We start from the raw sequence: 25,119 nt of genomic DNA, 5'->3' as shown, positions 1-25,119 counted from the left end.
CCATAATGTGATTTTCCCCCATTAGTCACATTTTAAAAGTTCTGAACCCAAATGTATTTGTAATATTACCTTAGAAAATTCAATGATTTTGCATCCTTATGCTGCAATATTATTCATCAAGCCGTTGATGAGCCTGAGCATTTCTGTGTTCATTTAAACTAGAGGCTCTCAGAAGTGGTCATGTGGGAACAACCATATGCATCATATAGTTACTCTTCAGTCATCTTTATACCACCAAGCTAAAACAGGTAGAGGGAACCCTTACAGCAAATTAGACTTCCACAGGCAAATTAGTTCTACTGAATCTGGATCTACTTGAGAACTGTGGAATCCTCAGAAGCCTTGGTTCAGTAGGTCCATGTCCCCAGGACCTTGTTAGAAATGCAGTTTCTCAGGTCCCACCTCAGACCTATTGTATCAGAATCACTCCCAGGTAATTGCTATATAATCATTAAATTTTGAAAAGAACTAATCTTGCAACTAACCCAGAGACCTAGGGGAATGACTGGGTGCAGAAATTGAAAACAGTGACTGGCGGGAAGGAGTTCATATGTTGTTTCCCTAACATGTTTCATTTTTCTTCTGGGGGGCTTTTTTTTTTTTTTTTAAATCTACAGTTGTCCTGGCATGCTTTAGATTTAGGCCATTTTCTGTGCAAAATTCCTGTGAAAATAATGTCTGTCGAACCGTTACCATTGTGCATAGCCCCTTGCTAATCTGTCTCTCGCTGACATGCTTGTTTCTCATTTGCAGTCCTGACGTAGCTCTGCCTGATGAGCAGCCACATTCCAGCTCGCAGTGCGCCCCTCTCCACTGTCTCTCCAAGCCTCCTTACCCCTAGTCTTCATCTCCCGCGGACAAACACTTGTGGTGAACATTTCGTAGCCATACACAGGATACTGCCCAAGATCCAGCGGCTGGTTTCTTCTCGTTGGTTAGATGTTTGATTGCATTAATGGCCATCATTTTGGAAGATAAGAGGAAGTTGGGAAGAATAACACAAAGCACAGACTCCAGTGTAGCAAAATGCTTTATGGTTTCTCTAAATCACAGATAAACTTCTGTAATCAAATGGCTACAGTTAAATTAAATCAAAATAAAATGAAACAGGAAATATGTATCTCAGATGGCTGGCTTTACCTCGATAGCATAAGAGAGACCTAAGACAATGTAAAATACATATATTGTAAAATCATCTTTCCTTATACTTCAATTTCAGCTATAGAAGTTAATTCTAATTTTTTGGTCATTGATATTTATTTTGTACTTTACTTGCCACATATATATGTCTGTAAAAATCATTTCTGTGAGAGGTGAACATCATTTATTTTAAGATATGCATAATATGCTCAATTAAGTATGAGTTTTAATTTAGTTTGAAATCTGGAATTGGCCAGACTGGTCATTTTTCTTGCACAAAATGATAAACGAGGTGCATCGGAATGTTAACAATAACTGTATTTTGCTGCTACACTGATACTGTTTATGCACTTACTTTCTAATCAGTAGCTCATTGACCGCTGGGTTGTTTTTGTTTTGTTTTTTAACTCGAATTCGTCATTGGACGTTATTAAGTAAATCTGAAAAAGAGACTATGTTATGGTTCATTGACTTATTCAACTTTTGACGGCATCTTTAATTTTTTTTAACGGCAGATAAGTAGACGCACTGGTGCTGCTCCTTTGTGTGTGTGTGTGAGCGTATGTAATAACGTTAAAGAAGGCTAAATAACATGATGGGAAAAAATGGTGTGTTTATTTAATGACCAGAATTTTTTTTTTACTTCTCCCAAATTCAGGGTCCTATTAGGAGTCTTTCCTGCTATAAGATATCAAGTATAAATGGGAAATATATACATATACAGATGTAACTTAGCCTTTGGTTAATTAACTTACCCAGAAAGTGTTCAAATTTTGATTAAAATTGTATGTTCTGTTGTTGTTAGTTTTTCTCATAATGAATCTTCCTTGCCAAAAAAACAAGAGGTAATAAACCTTAGCTCATTGTCTACTTTTGACAAACACTCAGGTGCCTACAATCATTATATTATATTGAGATACTTCATGTTCCTAGTTAATTTACAGATTCTGCTGGGTAACTTTTATGACTTAATTTAAGGCAGTGGATTTTCACAGCAAAATTTATTTTGCACATAATCTGACAAACAAGGAAAACAGCTAATTGAGCTGAAAGGTCTAATACTCTTGGGCTCCTTATATCAAGTGCTGCCCACACACCTGCTCCTAGCCCTGATTCCTTGTCTAGTCAGGTAGCCTTAACTTGTTTAAATCCATAATGGTTTGACCTTTTCCTGTAATGATATCTGTAACTTCTCTTTAAAACAAAAGCAATCCTCACTGTTAACAAAAGATAGTTAACAATGCAGGGCTTTAATAATGATGACCCAGTAGGAGTCACTCAGCTGACTGCGTGGAGGTATCGGAGCACTGGTAGGGTGACCCATCAAAGGTGCCAGCCAGTCGGCAAGTCTTAAAGCACAGAGCAGGAGCTCTATCAGTCATACACCTTTTAAGTAGAGGTCACTATTACCAAAGCCACCAAGAGATTTTGAGTTCCTTACATGTGTGCTATTTTCAACAGTGTCATTTATTATGCAACTTGCAGTAGCTGAAAATCTTTATCCAAATAGAGATTCAGGTTAAAATATGGGAAAAGAAACAAATCTTCATAAAGCCCTGATCATGGCAACCTAACCTTTTGCTCTTTCCACCTGCACTGACTTGCTGTTCCTAAACATTTTCTTTATTTTGTTGGTGTTGTATCTGCCTGGTACTAGTTTTAGTGAGACAGCATGGATTTATTAGAGTTCAATTAAAGGAAGCTCCCCAACCCCTACCCCTGCTTTTTTTTTTCAAGTATCATGTGTTTGGACCTGAAAAGTGGCATAGCTGCTAAGTTGACTTTTAATAAAAACTGTGCCTGGGGGAAAATATGCCTTTTTAAAAAGTACCTCAGAACATTTTCCTATTTTGCCTCCTCAGTTTCATTGGTGGTACAGGGAATTCAGCAGTAAGTATCGTCTGTGTGTAACTACAGGGCATTCGTGCTTCCCCACTCTGTATTTGTGACCAGCTGAAAAGCTGGGTCATAGACAAAACATTTATTTCTTCCAATAAAAGTTTATCATTAATCCTATTACATACTAGTTTAGTTTCAATTCATTATATTAATAGAGTGGGAAATGCTTGTTTTGAAATAGCAATTCTATAAAAATATTAATTTTAGCAAATTTTGCCAAAAAGATATAGAAATTTGGAAATAAATTTCTCATTTTCAGCACAAAAATAGATAATAGTCCCTAAGAGAATTCCATGTATTTAAATTGTGGCATCACTTAGTATAGTTTAAACTGAGCCATATCTATATTTGTTTATAGGCATTTAAAATGACCAAATATGTGTAGCATTGATAAAAATCAGTACCTGTAAACATCAGGATTTAAAAGGAAATTGGAAAACTGAAGAACTAGTGAAAATAAAAAAAGAATGAATCTCAGTAAGGCTACTTGAAGACAGACTTGGGGTAGAAAAATCAACTATAGAACTATAATGAAAACACTGGCTAATTATTACAAACACAGTGGGCAAAGATTAAAAATAACTAGCAAGACTTTAAAAAGTAAGCACAATTACCATACTGGAAAGACTAGAATTCAGAAATGCTTTCCTATTGAGAATTTTTCCTAGGTAAAAAAATAAAAAGGAGCAATAAATTGCCTTTGGTCTGGGTGCACAGGGGTATACAGGACCCTAGAATTAATCTTTCCAATCAATTCATGATTCATCAGATCCTTTTTTCATATCCAGTTCTGTTTCAATAAGAAGAATTTGGAGGACGTGGAGAAAATGGAAAGTTATTAAATAATTAAGAAAAGACCTATTTATAAAGATTATACGTTAGCTTAAAGAAGAAGAGGTACGTAGTGATCTTCAAGAAAAGTTAATAAGGGATAGGCACCCACTATGGCTACTACTAAGTCTAGAATAAGAAAAACAATCATCACTGTGAAGCATTTATATTCACTCTGGGAAAGAGATTTTTAACAGTGGGAAATTTGTCAGTGAAATTGATATTCATAAGGAAGATTTGTTTTTTAAGAATTAAATATTATTGGTTGAGAATTAAATATTATTGATTGTCTAGTAAGGATTAAGTTTTGTGGCAAGATATCTTATGATAATGTGTGATAATTCTGGGATTCCACAATTTTTTGCTGCTTTTATTTAAAACTTAAAAAGTACATTAAAGTTATACTGGTTAGACTTGAAATATTTTGTCCCTTAATAGGATAGCAATCTTAATTTTTCCAAAACATTTGGTGAAAAACAAAACAAAGTTGTTGGTGTTATTTTTCCTTCCAGCTATATTTCATAATATCTTTAAAGAATGTAGTAATTTTACTATAAAAAAGCCTCAATTGTCAGAGTCTAAAAAAACAAATGTCCTCAGGAATATTTCAGAAATAGGTATGCAACCCCTCAGGGGAACAAATGCCTCTCAAATTTTATCTTTTCTTAAAAGAATCTTCAATTTAAAATATTTGCTTTTCCCATGCTTTAGAAAATGCTCCTGTATTGATAGTCTTTCTGTTTCAAACAAGCATGAAACATCACTCAAATAAATCAACTACAAATGTGGACATTTTCTGATATTCTGCTTTAAATAAAGTCCTTATAATTCTCAATTGGAAATTATAAAATATGAAAAGGAAGACATGAAATATATTTTCTACTGGGTTAAGAATGGCAAATTATAATTAACCAGCCAAAAAACATAATCTGTATCTCAGAAAGACACACCATGGGAAGCTGATGGATTTCTACCAAGGAACTGTGCTGATTCAACCCATGGAGGCCACTGCATTAATATCATAAAGAAGAACTAGACTCAAAAGGAACTCTTAGGATAAATTTTAAAAATTTGCCCTCCCTCCATGTTTTTTTTTAAATTTATAAACTAGAGTGATTTTAAATAGTCCTTATATTTAAGATTGCAAAAAATTTACAACATGTTTTCAGTAAAGAGAATATAATTCTTCAAAAAGCTATTAAATTGGAGATGTGATAGAAAGCATGATCAATGCTGATACTGATTAACAAGTTTTTACTTTAAAATCAATTTCTGTGGACATACAAGACCAATCTAACTCCCGAGTGATCTTTTCCATAATAATTGTTTGTAATAATGCCCCCACATGAATTGTATCTGTAATTTAATTCATCTTTATTTAAATGCCATTAACTACCACAGTATGTGGTATATGTATCCTGATTCTTTTTTGTTTACATCTGAAAAATGTCATCTAAACATCTCTTTTGTCCTTCTTACTCAAAGAATAACTTAAAAAAATATTCAGTATTAAGATATATTCCCCAATCAAGAATTTTCCAGAAATAATATTCTGCTTACAAAGAAGAGCAGCAATTAACTGCCTTTAGTGTAAGGATGTGAGTGCATAGAAGTCTACTGTGTAAAATGTTGCATGAGATATTTCACATCATGTAAGCTTTCCCATATTCATAATACAAACACTATAGAAAGTCTTATTTCTCTTGTGACCTCTCGTTAGGAACGTAAGGAGATTGTTAACCTGTATCTGGTCTCCTTCCCATATTGAAATGCATGGCTCTATTCCTCAGTGTATTTTTATCCCTTTCCTCTGGAGTTATTTAAAATTTGCCCTATTTAAACCGAAGCCTGGACAAACTGCAGAGCCAGATTATTTCCGTGATTGAAGTTTAATTGCTGTAGAACTTTGGTTGAGAATACATTTTAAACTTTTTTTTCTGTCAGAATTATTGTTATGGTTCTCTAATGAAAACACTGAGAAGTAAATCTGATGCTTTCTAGTGTGACTGTTTTTCTCTTTAAAAAGTCATTTTAAAACAAAGATCAGAGAACTATAAACAGAAATGTCACCATTTTGTTGACAAATCATTATTTGATGATAATGGAGACAAAGAATGAATTGTTTTGTTGTTTGACTTCAGAGATATGATTGTGCACCAAATCTTAGAGGAAGTAAATGATTTTAATATTATTGTCACAGTTTTTAGCTCAATGGTTTGACTGTTAGCATTGATTAAACAATTCCTTGAAAATATTTTATGACATCTTGGTAATCTACACAGTGTTTTTATTTGCATGAATATGCATATGTGATGAACCATACATAATTCTGGCATTGTATTTCTTCCCAGTATTAACACTTGTGTAATGTATGACCAACCCTGATTTGTATACTGTATGATTATTGTTGTAATGATCCTGCATTTAATTGCAATTTTATTATCCCTTTCAGTGTTAAATGATGTAAAGTGTTTCCACTGAATAATGATACCATATGAAAACATGACTAAAAATCTGACCTAAGAAACTCTTTAGTAGCTAATTATTTTTTAAAATTCGAATTTCAAAGGAAACTTGTTCTTGAAGACAAATGTGTTTAAATCCAAACAGTTATTTTATGAATTCATTTTTGCTTGTCCTTTTAAAGGTTTTTGTTGTTGACAATCCTAAGTGACTGTCTCACGGGAGAATCCATACAATATGTGCTTGTATTTGTATTTGATCATGCACTCAATGGTTGGAAAAGGCACTACAGTGCTAAGAAGATAACTGAGGCCAATACATCAATTCTTTTATCTTGGTTTATGTTGCCAACTGAATATGGTTTAATGTATAACTCTTTCTAGTAAATAAACTGGTTATCTTTCATTCATTTCATCTATGCTACATTTTTATCAGTCTGAGCAGTTTTTCTGTATTTTATATTGATTTGTACTTACAAAAAAAGAAAAAAACATTATGAATTTCTATGATTTATATATTTACTCAAAGTGAGCACTTATTCAAACTAAAAACTGAATGCTTTGCCTTGACATTTCTACACATTCTTATTAAGAAATGTGTATCAACTTTATCCATTTTCTCTTTTTCTTAATATCATCACTCCTACTTGTAATCTTTTCTAAGGTTATTTTGACAGGAGGATATGCTTAGCTGACTTAGATTAGAAACATACCAACATGAAGGAAATGCCTATTCCTAAGAAAGGAAATATTCTTTTAATGAAAGAAGAATGAAGTTTGTATACTTTATTTTGGGAGACAATGCTTTGTTCTCTTTCATATGAAGAAACAGCAGATCCCAAAACTTTAAGGAAGGTTAATTTAGTAACTCCTTCTCCAGATATTTGGGGCTTCCCTGGTGACTCAGACAGTAAAGAATCTGCCTGCAGTGCAGGAGACCTGGGTTCAGTCCCTGAGTTGAAAAGATCCCCTGGAGAAGGAAATCGCTACCCACTCCAGCATTCTTGCCTAGAGAATTCCAAGGACAGAGGAGCCTGGCAGGCTACACAGACCATGGGGTCACAAAGAGTCGGACACAACTGAGTGACTTAACTCTTTCTCCAGATATGTGTTGTGGCAAATCAGCTGCTTGGGAGTAATCTGCTTTGACTTGGTTTTATTTCTAGAGGCAGAGGAGAACCAGAATATTGACTTATGTGAGGTTCTAATGAGTTGAAGCCTCTAATGCAAGCCTTCTTTTATGAATCAAATTAACTCACCATGGACACTGCAACAGTCCCAGCTAAAGTAACTTGCTTACCTGTTGAATAAATACAACTCCAGAAAGAATAGTATAAAATTCCCTAAAAATCTCTTTTTTGTGTCTTCTGAAAGCTATTGCTTTTCTTTGAGATTATAAGATTATATTTGATCCTTGATTTTCTCATATACAATAAAGCTGATAGTCTGCTACATTCAAAAGCAAAAATGACTGGATCACTCTCCAGGAGTATTGAGGTCTCTTCTCATCCTACATTTTGTAGGCAACTTGGACTGAGGGCAATGTGGATGGTCCTGCAACCCCACTGAGGATAAGAAAGGGGCCAGAATTGATGACATCTCCTAGAAGGGGTTTTCTTAGTTTTGGGTGTATAACCGAAATGTGTACATTGACTAGCACACTGTAAGAACTCAATGGAAGTCCTAGACTCCTTGCCATCTACTTTTCTGATAACACATGTGGAACTGAGTTTATAGAAACTGTCACCTACTATAAAATGAACCAGCACTAAATGCCAACTAATGGGGGGAAATGGTCTTTAAGTGAATGGCTATTCCTATCATTTTCTCCTGTCAATCTAAAAACTATATCTCTAATGTTGTATTTGAAAAGAACTTAATTTGAATAATGAAACAATATGAGTCCCTTCTTAAACATTTTATGAATCAACTATCACTTAAATACCTTAAGAAGAAACTCAGGGTAATTCATCCACACCATAACTCTCAATGAAGATAAATTTCACTGGGAAAAAATATTGTCAGTGTCAAAAGGAAACATAATTTATAATATAATTTAAATATAAAAAGCAATATAAACAAATCATAACTAAGTATAGTGACATCCTGTTAAGTAGTAATCGTATAACTGTCTACATAAATTGTGAGACCCAGTATAAAATTAACATGCAGATCTCTCTGTTCAAAAATTATTAAGATTTTCAAGACAGTAGCAGCAGACACTACACTAACAGGGAGCTCTAGGCACAGGGCCCTGTGTGACTGCAGAAGTCCACATGCCCAAGAAGCCAACCTATTCTCAAAATATGCTAAAATGATTTAGAAACTCAGCACAATGTAGCTACCCAGAAAATGACCTGGGCTTTATTTTTAACAGAATGGATTTTCCAATTTGTGGGCTTGAAAGAAAAACTAACATGTTTTTTGTTTTGGAGAAAAATTTCAATGCTATTACTTCAAAGAGTTATAACATTGAATCTTGCAATACTCTTATATCCTAACGCAGTCATACTTCTCAACTCAAAGCTTCTGAACTCTCACATGTGTACCAAGTTGTACAGAGATTATAAAAATAATTAAAAGAAATCTTCAAAACGTCATCAGTAGACATTTTAATTAGTGTATATTAAAATAAAACTAAGAATCCTGATACCTTCATAATTTGACTTCCTTTGAAGTTATAAATTATTAATAATGTCAGTCAAATGTCACAGGAAGATTCACCTCATTTAAAAGATCTATTAGCCCAAGATGGCATCCGGTCCCACCACTTCATGGGAAATAGATGGGGAAACAGTGGAAACAGTGTCAGACTTTATTTTTCTGGGCTCCAAAATCACTACAGATGGTGACTGCAGCCATGAAATTAAAAGACGCTTACTCCTTGGAAGGAAAATTATGACCAACCTAGATATCATATTCAAAAGCAGAGACACTACTTTGCCAACAAAAGTTCGTCTAGTCAAGGCTATGGTTTTTCCTGTGGTCATATATAGATGTGAGAGTTGGACTGTGAAGAAGGCTGAGCGCCGAAGAATTGATGCCTTTGAACTGTGGTGGTGGAGAAGACTCTTGAGAGTCCCTTGGACTGCAAGGAGATCCAACCAGTCCATTCTGAAGGAGATCAGCCCTGGGATTTCTTTGGAAGGAATGATGCTAAAGCTGAAACTCCAGTACTTTGGCCACCTCATGCAAAGAGTTGACTCATTGGAAAAGACTCTGATGCTGGGAAGGATTGGGGGCAGGAGGAGAAGGGGACGACAGAGGATGAGATGGCTGGATGGCATCACTGACTCGATGGACATGAGTCTGAGTGAACTCCGGGAGTTGGTGATGGACAGGGAGGCCTGGCGTGCTGCGATTCATGGGGTTGCAAAGAGTCAGACACGACTGAGTGATTGATCTGATCTTATCTCTAATATCAACTTTCCTTCTAAATAAATCAAAGGGGAAAAATTATTTACCTCATGAAATCTAATGACACTGGAAATATGGGCTCTTATTATAATAAGCTATCCTATATGTAAGAAATGGAGAAAATAACAATATATAATAATTTTTTCCTATTTCGGATAAGGTAATAACAGTGGAAACCTATAGAAATGGTTATCTGTGAAAGAGCAAAGGGTTGGTGGAGGGGAACCAGTGGGGAGCCAGATTTCTCAGTAGGTGAATACCTTTTTATTTTGTGTTCCTATTTCAACCACAGAAATATAGCATCTATCCAAAAATGAAAAAAATAAAATAGCTCAAACTTGCCACAATGAAGCCAGAAATTAAAATTAACATGAATTCTAGAGAATTGTTCTAAAGCAGGCTCTGTCAGTAAAAATATTTTAAATGCATGGGTTTTTGTGCAAATTTTCATTCTGGCACATACTTACCAACTCTGAGACTTTGCAAAGTTACTTCACATCTACAAGGCTCAATTGTCTCATTTTTAAAGAGTATAAAACTGTCTACCTGGTAAGGTTATTGCAAAAATTAAGTTAGACAACACACATGACATCTTCCAAACAGTATCTAGCCTTTGGTTTTATTGGAAATAATAATAATATTTCCAACAGAACAGTACCTAGGCTACTGGAGTCCCATATGGATGAAATCCATTCATTCACTTATACATACGTTAATTCAGCAAATATCTATTGAGAGTCTATCATATCAGATACTGCTCCAGGAGCGTCAGATACAGTAGAGAACAAAACAAAGAAGGTTCATGCCTTTTTGAAGTTTGTATCATCTATGTGGCATTGATGAGGGAGATAAATAAGTCCCAGCAAACATAATATTAATAAGTATGGAAATACCAAAGTGTGTCAGTGAGACTGTTATGGAAAAATAAAAAAGTAGAACAGGGAAAAGCGATTGTGCTGGGTTGGAGTGGGTAAAAAGTCAAATAGATTAGAATATTAAATGGTGTGGTCAGGCCTTATTAAAAAGAAGAGTAAATAAGATAAAAATCATCCTGTTTATACCCTGATTGCTTCACTTTTAAAAATTATTAAATTACATAGGTTTAAAATAACTCATAAAGTTGTTTTTCAGTATATAGTCAGAGATTAAGCTATTCTTTCTTCCAGTGCGTAATCCCAACTCTATCCTCCTTGCATGACACTTTCATCCAAATTTTCTGTAAAATCAAGGGCATCTTGTAAAATACATTCTCTCAAACTTTCTTCCTAGTACAAAGGTAAGAGAGATAATACTGTCTTACTAAGATTTGCATTTGCCTGTTGCTGAGTGTTACCATTTTACTTAGATTTGGATAGATCCAGAATTCAAGCATGGCTATTTTAGTAGAATTGACAGAAAGTAATACGCATTTAAACTCAGCCTTCTGTCATGAATAGTTGTCCTAATTCTGGGTTACTTTATTAGAAAATAAAGGCCACATTACTAAATATATTTATGTAATATGGAAAGGACCTCATCAAATTACATGCCTAGATAAGTATGCATACTTAACAAATATCAAAGATGAAAATAAAATCCAACTGATGAAAATAACTACTTATTAAAAGTGTTCATTACCTCATGTGAAGTATTCTTTAATGTCACTTCTTGCCAGCAGATGCAAAAGGAAAGCAGACCTGTATACAAGTATAATTATGATAATGTGATTTTAATTACATACATCAAACCAGTCAAAGGTTGTCTTTTTAAAGTGTGCTTCAAAGTCCCTGGTGGTCCAGTGGTTAAGAATCTGCCTGCCAACGTAGAAGACACCACTTCAATCCCCGGTCCAAGAAGGTCCCACATGCTGCAGGGCAACTCGGCCAGTGTGCCACAACTACTGAGCCCGCACCCTTGAGCCTGTGAGCTACAACTACTGGGCCAGAGTGCAGCAGCTGCTGAAGTGCACAGCCCTAGAGCCTATGCCATGCAGCAAGAGAGTAGCTTCCACTTGCCACAACTGCAGAAAGTCTGCGTCCAGGAACAAAGATCCAGCACAGTCAGAAATAAATAAAAAAAATTTTTTTTAAGTGTGCTTTATCTGGAAAATAGTTGTTCTTTGGACTGGATGATCGCAGTCTACCATTATTTGTAATATCATTTGATTTCCACATCTAATGATTGACAGGAAAAGCAAGATTTTTCTGAAATATTCCTTAGAAACATTCTTATTGGATGTTGAATGCTCCAAATTCCATATTTGCATATATTGTGCACATTCCAACATAATTTCTATATATTTTTAAAAAATAGACACCTTACATTTAAAGGTGTTGATTGACAACTTAATATTTTCTTGTTCAATGTACTTCATTAGAACTTTGAAGATGAGATCAGGTCAGGAAAATGGTGTAACTTAATGTTTCTTCTATTTTTGAAATTATAACTAAATGAGCTCCAGTGATATAGATTCTTCTCCTATATTCTCTTGATAATAACTTTTTAGGAACATTAAAACTGCAGTTTTCTCTTATAAACAATTTAGCTACTAAAAATTGATGGCAGTTAGTAGATAAACATTTATTGACTGTATACTACAGGCATCAGTAGGTAGAATCTCAAAGATTTAAGATTAGGATTGAGCAAAATTATAACAACTACTAAACATGAAAAACCAGAATATGTGCTGAAATAACTGCATTCTCCTATCATTTGCAACCTTACACTGAACAATATTGATGCTTTTAGAGCAGTCCTATTATTTAGGATATATGACAGAATCATAATACCCTTATAATATGTACCAGAATACATCTGATAAAGTTTGAAGACAAGCACAGAAAGTCCATGACTGCATCTATTTTCAGATGGAAAAACCTTCCATATGAGTATTCTAAGATACAAATTATTCAAGAACTGATTGTGTTCTTAAATATTCTCTAATTAGCAAAGACACAGGGTGATAATCCTCTGGGTAAGTGATGATCATACCAGTGAGGCTGAGGCTGTGGAGGCAGTGTCAGCTTTTTAAGTTGAAGGTCATTTATCCACAGCCCAGGCTTGCTCATTCATATTTGTCCCTGGTAGAACTTCTCTTTGTCTGGATGGGAGTTTCATCTCTCACAGCCAGGAAGTATGGGAAAACCTGCTGTGTTCAGGATGAAAACACTCATTTCATTTAAATCAGGTTATTTTCCTTCAGAATGGTCATTGATGAGTTTCTGCCAACCCTATTCATTTATTTCCCAAGTGTTTGTTTCTATTTTCCCAGTAATAAAAGCATGCTTATTATAGCAAATTTGGAAAATGTGGAAAAGTAGAGAGACACCAATAAAGTTCACCCACAATCTTTTCTCAGTGAAAACTGCTGTTAACATTTTGGTGCCTTTCCGTGAAATCACACTGAATACATAATTCTGAATCCTGAAATTTTCTCGTAACATTTTTATGGTGATCTTCCCCCTAGTTTATCAAAAGTTTTCAACTACATTATTATTTTTAAAATTTGTATTTATTTTGGCCATACTGTGATGCACAAGGGATAATTCTCTGACTGGGGATTAAACCTGTGTCCCTACAGTAGAAGCACATAGTCTTAACCACTGAACTGCCAGGCAAGTCCACAACTACATTATTTTTAAGACTGGCATAATATTCTATGGGATGGATAAGCCATGCTTTTTTTTTTTTTAAAAGAAACATCTCCTATTAATCTTTTTATATTTATATACTTTTAAAATATTTTATAAAATATAAATGATTTTTTATATTCTTTTTAAAGCAGAAGTATCTCCTATTATTGGATATTTAAGTTACTTCTAGACTCTTACTACTTCAAATAATTACACCATTAAAATCTTTATACAGAAATTGTCATCTAAATTTCTGACTACTTTCAGACCATTTCTTTAGGAGGAATACTGTTAATGGTCATGAATTTTTTCCTTACATGCATTTTTCTTCAGTAAATTTCAGTGAGCATTTTACTATGCGGAAGTCATTGTACAAGATGCTACAGAGTATATGAATTAGATGAACTGCCATGAAGGAACTTACAATCTAGAACGGAAACTCAGAGGAAGGTATCCTAGGTGGCGTTTGTGGTAAAGAACCCACCACCTACCAATGCAGGAGACATAAGAGATGCAGGCTTGATCCCTGGGTGGGGAAGATCACCTGGAGGAGAGCATGGCCACCCACTCCAGTATTCTTGCCTGGAGAATCCCTAGACAGAAGAGCCTGGTGGGCTACAGTTCATAGGGTTGCAAAGAGTTTGACACAACTCAAGAGACTTAGCACACACATATACATAAGAATAATATATGGTGGCAGGTGATACAGTCCATGAATAAAAGTTTTGCTTTGTGCTTTAAGGGCTTCCCTGGTGGCTCGGAGGGTAAAGCATCTTCCTGCAATGCAGGAGAACCTGGGTTTGATCCCTGGGTCAGGAAGATCCCCTGGAGAAGGAAATGGCAACCCACTCCAGTACCCTTGCCTGGAAAATCCCATGGACAGAGAAGCTTGGTAGACTACAGTCCATGGGATCGCAAAGAGTCGGACACAACTGAGCGACTTCACTTTGTGCTTTGAGACTCAAAAAGTAGGAGTTTGTTTTCACATGACAAACTGAAAATCATTCACATGAAAATGTTTATTCCTTTTTAAAAATTTTTTTCTGATTGCTCCTATTCTCATTATTATGTTTATCATATATCTATTTGTGTCTACTTTAGAAAAGGCCTCTATTGGAAGTACTGCATAAATAATATCAATGATTTCAAATTTATACTTTGTTTTCATGGGAAATTTTAGGATGTCTTGAATATGGTTATTTTGTATTCTAATGATTCAGAGCTATGTGGGCTACTGCAAATGCTTATAGAGGTGTCAGCCTTGTAATAAAGCAAAGGTGACATTGGAGAAAGATGTAAATTTACAATTGTAGATTGGCATTGCAGTCTTACATGTATGTCACTTTCTGTTGACATTGTTATGGGATGTACAAAGGCAGAGCTTAAATTATAGTTTTTGATAATAGTTTGATCATTTTTCAAAATCAAATGAAACTTTTTTACGTAGGTTTCTTATTTCCATCTACATCAAGAGTCAACAAACTTTCTCTATAAAGGACCAGGTAGTAAATATTTTCAACTTTGCTGTTTATCTGGTCTCTGTCCAAACTACTCAATGCCATTGCTGTGGTGTAAAAGCAGGTATAAACTCTTGATGGGTTTCAATGAAACTTTATTTTAAAAATTAGTATTTTATATAATTCGTATATATTATGGAATATTCTTCCTCTGATTTTTCTCTATTTAAAAAAAAAAAACAATTGTTAGAGGATTTCCCTGGTGGTCCAATGGTTAAGACTTTGTGCTTCCACAGTATGGGGTTTAGGTTCAATTCCTGGTGGGGGAACTAAGATCCTGGATGCTGGGCAGTGGAGTCAAAACAAAAGGAAAACAAGGCTAAAAAACCATTGTTAGTTCATGGGCCATAGAAAAAACTGTGGGCTAGGTTTGGTCCACAGGTCACAGTTTGTTGACCTCTTATCTAGATCAGTTCAGTTCAGTCACTCGGTTGTGTCTGACTCTTTGCAACCCCATGAATCGCAGCACGCCAGGCCTCCCTGTCCACCACCAACTCCTGGAGTTCACTCAGACTCACGTCCATCGAGTTGGTAATGCCATCCAGCCATCTCATCCTCTGTCATCCCCTTCTCCTCCTGCCCCCAATCCTTCCCAGCATCAGGGTCTTTTCCAATGAGTCAACTCTTCGCAAGAGGTGGCCAAAGGACTGGAGTTTCAGCCTCAGCATCAGTCCTTCCAAAGAAATCCCAGGGCTGATCTCCTTCAGAATGGACTGGTTGGATCTCCTTGCAGTCCAAGGGACTCTCAAGAGTCTTCTCCAACACCACATCTCAAAAGCATCAATTCTTCAGCACTCAACCTTCTTCACAGTCCAACTCTCACATCCATACATGACCACAGGGAAAACCATAGCCTTGACTAGACGGACCTTTGTTGGCAAAGTAATGTCTCTGCTTTTCAATATGCTATCTAGGTTGGACATAACTTTCCTTCCAAGGAGTAAGCGTCTTTTAATTTCATGGCTGCAGTCACCATCTGCAGTGATTTTGGAGCCCCCCCAAAATAAAGTCTGACACTGTTTCCACATCTATTTCCCATGAAGTGATGGGACCGGATGCCATGATCTTCGTTTTCTGAATGTTGAGCTTTAAGCCAACTTTTTCACTCTCCACTTTCACTTTCATCAAGAGTCTTTTGAGTTCCTCCTCACTTTGTGCCATAAGGGTAGTGTCATCTGTATATCTGAGGTTATTGATATTTCTCCCGGCAATCTTGATTCCAGCTTGTGTTTCTTCCAGTCAAGCGTTTCTCATGATGTACTCTGCATATAAGTTAAATAAGCAGGGTGACAATATACAGTCTTGACGTACTCCTTTTCCTATTTGGAACCAGTCTGTTGTTCCATGTCCAGTTCTAACTGTTGCTTCCTGCCCTGCATACAGATTTCTCAAGAGGCAGGTCAGGTGGTCTGGTATTCCCATCTCTTTCAAATCTTACTCAAAGACAACAAATGGATATGTATAAATCCTAAAATGAAACCTTTCCAAGTAATAATAATAAAATCATTAAGTGTAAGGCTTTGCAATGTTATAACTTCAAGTGCTTTTCTTTCTTTCTTTTTTTGGATGCAAAAAAAAGTGAGGCATGTGGGATCTTAGTTCCCACACAGGGACCAAACCCATGATCCCCTGCACTGAAAGTGTGAAGTCTTAACCACAGGACCACTGGGGAAGTCCCTCAAGTCCTTTTCTTAAAATTTAGATAAACTATTTTTTTCCTGTATCAGTACAGAAAGTCCTCTACATATAAATGCGTTCCTTTCCCAGAACATGTTCCTAAGTCCAATTTGTTTGTAAGTCCAACAAAGTTATCCTAGGTACTCAACTGATACAATCGGTTATGTAGTACTGTACTGTATTAGGTTTATAATACTTTTCACACAAATAATACATAAAAAGTAAATACAAATTAATATTTAAAATCTTACAGTACAGTACCTTGAAAAGTACAGTAGGAGAGTACAACAGCTGGCATACAAGGGCTGGCATCAAGTGAACAGGCAAGAAGAGTTACTGACTGGAGAAGGAAGAGGGGTGGGAGATGGTAGAGCTGAAGAATCATCAGCAATAGGAAATGGAGGGCAGGTTGCAGTTTCTCTCATGCCTAATGTTGATGGCACAGGCTCTGGTTCCTTGCTGGATTCAGTTCTATGTGCCCTCTTATAAAAATGATCCAGTGATGTCTAGATAGTAGCTCTTTTTTTTTTTCTCATCACAGATGATGTGGTACAACAGAATTGCATTTGAACAAGTGCCAGAGCCTTTGTGTACCACTGTACATTCCAGTCTTGTGCCTCAATAACTACCAGTGCCTTCTCAAATAAAGAAAACCCCCTTACCATTTTTTCATGTATCTCTTAGGTTCTTCAGTTAATTCTTCCTGTTGTCTCTCTTCATCCTTTCTCTGGGCCTCCAATTCCATCAGGTCTTCATCACTATGGTACATGCCTTCATTAATAATTTCCTAAAGAGTTTCTTGAAATTCCTGGGCACCTCCCATATCTGCACTCGCTGCCTCACAACTTACTTTTACGTTGTGAAGGTTAGCTCTAGCCTCAAACCTATAAACCAGTCATGCATGCGCTCATGCTAAGTAGCTTCAGATGTGTCTGACTCTTTGCAACCCTATGGACTGTAGGCCACCATGCTCCTCTGCCCATGGGATCCTCCTCCAGGGGATCTTCTGACTCAGGGATTATGAAACTAGTCATGGATAGCATTAAAATGTGTGCCCTCTGATTCTTTGCTGTGTTTCTTCAAGTCTTCATAAAGGCTTTTAGCTTTCTCTTGAATCAGGAATAAACTGAGTGGGACTTGACACCAATGCTGATCCTACATCCATACTCTGAGAAGTTACTCCATTTCCTCCATCATTTTTCCATGTGTCTTTGATATTATTATTGTTGACATCATTGGCACTGTTGACTTTACATGTTCCATACTCTTGTCCTTGTTCTTTAGAATTGTGCCGATGGTTGAATATTCGTGTTGTAAGAATGTAAGCCTCTACCATCTTTTCGCCTTGCTCCCTTCAATTATTTTCACTTTTGTCTCCATTGTTATTGCTTGGTGCTTCTTATCAATACCAGCAACATCACCATTGCTTTTACACTTGCGTCCAGACATTCTGGACTTGAAATAAAGTACTACTGTATTCTATACAGTACCAAGCAGTAAAGTACACAAAAGCATGACTACTTGTAAAGAACACATGCACATGACAATGTACACCAGACAGTAATTGTGACTGGACATGCAAATGCACAATGCATCTTTGAAAGTTCAAAAGCTGAATTTTGAATGTATGTTTTGGCTATAAGTAACCAAAAAACCTGACTGACAACTAGGACAGTTTATTTTGTCACTTATTAAGGATTCAATAAGTAGGAAGTTTCAGGGCTGATTCAGTAGCATATTAAATTTAGCAATGCCCAGGATTCTTTCCATCATCCTGTTCTGCCACCCTCAACAGATTGGTATCATCTTCCCTCTGGGTCACCAGATGGCTACCGTAGTTCAGGACTTACTCTGTAGCTGTACAAAACCACATCTAAAATCAAGAGGAGTAGGGAGAAGGTGGAGAAGGCAATGGCACCCCACTCCAGTACTCTTGCCTGGAAAATCCCATGGATGGAGGAGCCTGGTGGGCTGCAGTCCTTGGGGTAGTGATGAGTCGGACATGACTGAGCGACTTCTTTCACTTTTCACTTTCCTGCATTGGAGAAGAAATGGCAACCCACTCCAGTGTTCTTGCCTGGAGAATCCCAGGGACTGTGGAGCCTGGTGGGCTGCCATCTATGGGGTTGCACAGAATTGGACATGACTAAAGTGACTTAGCAGCAGCAGCAAGGAGAAGGTAGATATGGAGTGGGTTCCTTTTAATAAGTTCTCTTATTGAGGAAGAAAATCCTTTCCAGAAATCCACAGCCTATTTCCACTCTAAACTCAGAACCATATCATATGCTCCTCCTAACTCAACACTTGGCAAAGAAAATTGCCTGACCCTATCCAGTTTTTTATGAAGAAGCACAACCTATCAGACCACATTGATATTAACATTTGAATGAAACTGGGTTTTGTTAACAAGGAAAGGTGGGGATGGCAGTTGAGCAAACAACAAAGAGTATTTGCCACGTTCTTATAATTTGTAATTAATTTTTAAAGCGATGTATTTAAGGTGTATAAAACCAAATAGAAAAAAAGAACACACATTATCGAATGAGACGTGGTTTTTATGACGCTATAATAAATTTTCTAACTTCTTTATATCAGTTGTGTTCAGTTCAGTCATTCAGTTGTGTCCAACTCTTTGCAACCCCATGGACTGCAGCATGCCAGGCTTCCCTGTCCATAACCAACTGATGGAGCTGGCGAAAACTCATGTCCATCGAGTCGGTGATGCCATCCAACCATCTCATCTTTTGTCATCCCCTCCTCCTCCTGCCCACAATCTTTCTCAGCATCAGGGTCTTTTCAGTGAGTCAGTTCTTCACATCAGGTGGCCAAAGTATTGGAGTTTCAGTTTCAATATCAGTCTTTCCAATGAATACTTGGGATTGATTTCCTTTAGGATTGAGTGGTTGGATCTCCTTGCAGTCCAAAGGACTCTCAAGAGTCTTCTCCAACATCACAGTTCAAAAGCATCAATTCTTTGACACTCAGCTTTCTTTATAGTTAAACTCTCACATCCATACATGACTACTGGAAAAACCATAGCTTTGACTACACACACCTTTGTCAGCAAAGTAATGTCTCTAATTTTTTAATAAACTGTCTAGGCTGGTCATAGCTTTTCTTTCAAGGAGCAAGCGGCTTTTTATTTCATGGCTGCAGTCACCATCTGCAGTGATTTTGGAGCTCAAAAAAATAAAGTCTGTCACTGTTTCCATTGTTTCCCCATCTATTTGCCATGAAGTGAAGAGATTAAATTGTGAAGTGAAAGTCACTCAGTTGTGTCCGACTCTTTGTGACCCCATGGACTATACAGTCCATGGAATTCTTCAGGCCAGAATATTGGAGTGGGTAGCCTTTTCTTTCTCCAGAGGATCTTCCCAATTCAGGGACTGAACCCAGGTCTCTTGCATTGCAGGCGGATTCTGTATCAGCTGAGCCACAAGGGAAGCCCAGAGATTAAATTAAGATATTATAAATTATGCATATACATAAACAATTGAAATCTCAACTTGGACCAACTCAAAATATCATACTGTTTAGTAAGTTTCTATTAAAATAAATACATCATCTTCAATTAGGTCTTCTTGAAATTATCTTCTGTATCGTGAACAACAAAAACAAAAAACAAGGAGAATCATTCATCAACCAGATATAAAAGGGTTAAGTCACAACTCACTGCAGTTGGCTACCAACCCTATTCCCTGAGATGAAATCAGGATGAAAAAACAGGATGAGCACTATGTGCTGAGGATAACAGGCCTTTAAATAGTTAGATGTACATCTCAGAAAGAATTTAAATTACTGGGGATTCTTGCATCTTTTCATACATAGAAAAGCCCTAAAATCATTACCTTAAGATAGCTCTTCTTGGTAACTACTATAATCTTTTACCAAGATGTATGCATGACTATGGGCTTCCCTGGTGGCTCAGACTGTAAAGAATCTGCCTGCAATGCAGGGGACAGGGTTGGATTGCTGGGTCAGGAAGATCCCCTGGAGAAGATAATGGCAACCCACTCCAGTATTTTTGCCTAGAGAATTCCATGGACAGAAGAGCCTGGTGGGCTACAGTCCATGGGGTTGCAAAGAGACACGATTGTGCAACTCACACACACACACACACGACTACATGTATATCCTAGGCAAAAAATTCATAAATATAAACTGGCTCCTCTCCAACCTCTTCAGAGAAGTTTACTCAGTTATTGACAGACTGTCTCCTGGGCTATAGTCTTCAGTAAGACTCTGAATAAAACTTGAAACTCTTAAAATTCATTGTTGTTCAGTTGCCCAGCCATACCCGACTCTTTGCAACCCCATGTACTGCAGCATGCCAGGCCTCCCTGTCCCTCATCATCTGCTGAAGTTTGCCCAAGTTCATGTCCATTGCATTGGTGATGCCATCCAGCCATCTCATCCTCTGACACCCTCTTCTCCTTCTGCCTTCAGTCTTTCCCAGTGTTTCATACTGTGGGTTTTTCTTTAAGTCAACAATTTTTCAGCCCCTAATACTACTACATAAAGTCAGTATAATTCATGCCTTTTAGTGACCTTTATTGCTTTAATGATATTTATATAAATTCCTACTCTGACAGCATCAAATAACTAATAAATTTATAATTCATTTACTGAGGAAATAACACAATTTACTATTAAAGCAAGAGAAATATTTTTCTTTCTCTAGGCCACAGGACTGGAAAAGGTCAGTTTTCATTCCAATCCCAAAGAAAGGCAATGCCAAAGAATGCTCAAACTACCGCACAATTGCACTCATCTCACACGCTAGTAAAGTAATGCTCAAAATTCTCCAAGCCAGGCTTCAGCTATAATACATGAACGATGAACTTCCAGATGTTTAAGCTGGTTTTAGAAAAGGCAGAGGAAACAGAGATCAAATTGCCAACATCAGCTGGATCATCGAAAAAGCAAGAGAGTTCCAGAAAAACATCTATTTCTGCTTTATTGACTATGCTAAAGCCTTTGACTGTGTGGATCACAAGAAACTGTGGAAACTTCTGAAAGAGATGGGACTATCAGACCACCTGATCTGCCTCTTGAGAAACCTATATGCAGGTCAGGAAGCAACAGTTAGAACTGGACATGGAACAACAGACTGGTTCCAAATGGGAAAAGGAGTATGTCAAGGCTGTATATTGTCACCCTATTTATTTAATTTATATGCAGAGTACATCATGACAAATGCTGGGCTGGAAGAAGCACAAGCTGGAATCAAGATTGCCGGGAGAACTATCAATAACCTCAGATATGCAGATGATACCACCCTTATGGCAGAAAGTGAAGAGGAACTAAAGAGCCTCTTGATGAAAGTGAAAGAGGAGAGGGAAAAAGTTGGCTTAAAGCTCAACATTCAGAAAATGAAGATCATGGCATCTGGTTCCATTATTTCATGACAAATAGATGGGGAAACAGTGTCAGACTTTATTTTGGGGGGCTCCAAAATCACTGCACATGGTGATTTCAGCCATGAAATTAAAAGACGCTTACTCCTTGGAAGGAAAGTTATGACCAACCTAGATGGCATATTCAAAAGCAGAGACATTATCTTGCCAACAAAGGTCCGTCTAGTCAAGGCTATGGTTTTTCCAGTAGTCATTTATGGATGTGAGAATTGGACTGTGAAGAAACCTGAGCGCCGAAGAACTGATGCTTTTGAACTGTGGTGTTGGAGAAGACTCTTGAGAGTCCCTTGGACTGCTGTGATTCATGGGGTCGCAAAGAGTCAGACACGACTGAGTGACTGAACTGAACTGAATTGAGTGAGATTAAAATGAGTGAATCTGCTATAAAGTATTGATTTCTCTTAAATTCTAGTTTTGGAAGTGATGTTCTGCCAACAGCTGAAATTGCTTATTGATTTATATTTTTTCTCTTGAGTGTTCCTTTTTGGTTTTATCTTATTTATTAGGGACTAGACAAATCTGAGACTGGTTATGTTAAAATTAAATCAAATGTTTGTTTAAAACATTTTAATTAGAATTAAGAGACATAATATATACATAATTTTTGCTACACTAGAACATATAAAGATAATATTTAAGGAACGTGGATTAGTTTAGTCTTCTTATGCATTTTGCTAGTCTGATTTTGTGTTAATTCACAGCAAAGGGGTGATTCTGGGCTGCCAGCTCCTCTCCATATAGTGGCTCCACCATGGTTGAGGGCTCAGGTTCCCGCACTGGCCCCTTTGCATTCTTTGCAGTTGGAGAAGATGTCCAGTGTGCTAAAGTCAGGCCTGAAGGTGATACACATTACTTTTGCCCACAAAACTTTTTGAAGAATTTAGTTAGGTGGCTCCACCTAACCGTAAGGGAAGATTCAAATCAGTCTCTTTGTGTGCCTCAGGAAAAAGATAGATGATTTAGTCAGCATTCAGCAGTGTCTCAGTCACGGAGACATGGAGTATAAGGAACTATGTACTGCATGCATCTCTGTATTTCAGGACCCAGCACAGTTCTCATTCAATATATGGTAATGAATTATATTGCACTTTCTGTTGGCTATATAAACAAATAAAATAGCACATAAGGACTATATCATCATTTATAATGATTTTCAAAAATTTTGTTCTATTCTAGCCTATAATAACTTGAGATCAAATAAAGTTCTGTTGACCTATTTATTTAATGTTGCAAAAATATAGTCATCAAATGCAAAGTGCTTTAGAAATGGTTTCTATCAGAAAATAATAAGCATCATAACATTTAGAGGAAATGTCAGATGATGTACGAATGCCTGAAAATACGACATCCACTGTTGTGAACTAACATTATCTTAAGTAATGTGAACAACTTGAGCCAAAAAATAGAAATATGTATAATGTAAACAAGTTAAAATATCCAAATGAGGACGCATTAAACTACTGCCTTACATATGTCTGATAAGATATCTTTTTGCCCCATATAGGTATGTTTACTGCGGTTCTCCACAGAAAGAGTAAGCACCAATACTGAATAGTAGCAGGGAGGCAGTTAGGGGGAAATTTTTCGTCAGTAGCCAGTTCTCTAAAAGAGAAGACTACCATCATCTTCTCACTTAAAAATAGGTCGCTCTGAAGCAGGTTGCTGCTGCTGCTGCTGCTGCTGCTAAGTCGCTTCAGTCGTGTCCGACTCTGTGGGACCCATAGACGGCAGCCCACCAGGCTCCCCCATCCCTGGGATTCTCCAGGCAAGAATACTGGAGTGGGTTGCCATTTCCTTCTCCAATGCATGAAAGTGAAAAGTGAAAGTGAAGTCGCTCAGTCGTGTCCGACTCTTAGCCACCCCATGGACTGCAGCCTACCAGGCTCCTCCATCCATGGGATTTTCCAGGCAAGAGTAGGTTGCTAGTATGGTATTATTGATTGCAACACCACCTTTTTTTTTTTGCTCCCACCCCACATTGCCTTTTTATTGAACCAAATAAATTATGTTAAAAAACCTGCATTTAAGTTATAGTTAACTTATGCATACAGAAGTAAAACCTCTTTCATTATTTATATTTGAAAGCACTTGTTTAAATCACTTCTGACATCATGTAGTGTAGTAGATAACACAATTACAGAGAAAGAGTAACAATAGTTACAATACAGTGATACAGGGATAATAAATCCAAAGGGAGCAAAAGCTCCTTTTAACAAGGTCAGAATGGATGCATTAAAAACTATGCATGTAGTTTCTTCTAAAGGGTACATTTATTGGAGTAATGGCCAAGGAGACTAAGACAGTTGAACTGCCTCCTAAAGGCTTCTTGAGGAGGACTGGGTTATGGGACATACTTCAGGGAGATGGAAGAGATGTTACCTGGGTGAAGGTCCATCTGAAAAAAATGTGGGGTGACTTTCAAGGTGGGAGTGATGGCTGGGGAATTCTTTCTGCTTCAGCTAGGATACGTGGAACGCTGCTCTTTCACCTCCTGTCTCTGTGGTTAGGTAACTCAGCCTCTTCACTTTAATGAATTCTAAAATGCACGTAAGCAAACCAATGGAAAAAAAATTCAATTTACTATTTGGCTGACGCTTCTAAAAAATGACTTGACAAATTAAAGGATTCTGAAGAGCATTACTAACGAAGCTCCAAAAGTGTTTGTGGTGATGGAGGGGCTGATACTCTTCAGGAAACCTGCGGATCTTCAGCGCCACCTTTTCTTTTACTTTCACGCACCTTTTCACCTTTCTCTGTCTCTATGCTCCCGGCAAGATTTTTTGGTTGAGTGAGATAAGGCCAGACTTTGGGGCAGAGCCTCAGGTAAGTATTCTAGCTCTGCAGTACCAAGTGACCCAGTGTAAGTTCCGCATCTTGGTTTCCTTATCTGAAATACTTACCTCACTGGGTAGCTCTACAACATAAGTAAGATCATTATCAAGGGCTCAGTAGCGTCTTGAGACACACGTGTGACCCTTGTCTTACGCGTCTGCGAGGATGGCAGGCGCTGTACCGAGTTCAGAGTAGCTGTTATGATCTCCTCTTTCCTCCGGAGCCCAGTGCGTGTGCCCCACTGGTGAGCACGGCTGACCTTCGGAACACTCCAGGTTTGCGTCGGCAGGTGAGCGCCCCCTTGGCTCCAGTAGGC

The 25,119-nt window shown here is 37.2% G+C and overlaps 1 protein-coding gene across 5 annotated transcripts in view; it reads left to right on the top strand.

Moving 5' to 3' along the window:
- BICD1 (BICD cargo adaptor 1) overlaps positions 1-6,742 on the top strand; it is a 250,617-nt gene extending 243,875 nt beyond the window's left edge. For all 5 annotated transcript variants that reach the window (XR_009494605.1, XR_003034813.2, XM_005206892.4 and 2 more), the window contains one exon: positions 754-6,742. Coding sequence is in view for 2 of the 5 variants with exons in the window: in XM_024992572.2 (XP_024848340.1) it covers positions 754-841 (88 nt within the window). In the remaining 3 variants the exon portion in view is untranslated. The remainder of the gene's footprint in view (positions 1-753) is intronic.
- The last annotated feature ends 18,377 nt before the right edge of the window (positions 6,743-25,119 follow it).

The sequence above is a fragment of the Bos taurus genome, chromosome 5 (assembly GCF_002263795.3).
Source record: "Bos taurus isolate L1 Dominette 01449 registration number 42190680 breed Hereford chromosome 5, ARS-UCD2.0, whole genome shotgun sequence".
NCBI classification, from domain to species: Eukaryota; Metazoa; Chordata; class Mammalia; order Artiodactyla; family Bovidae; genus Bos; species Bos taurus.
Note: the sequence above shows the minus strand (reverse complement) of the source record. Positions and strands in the feature narration are given on the sequence as shown.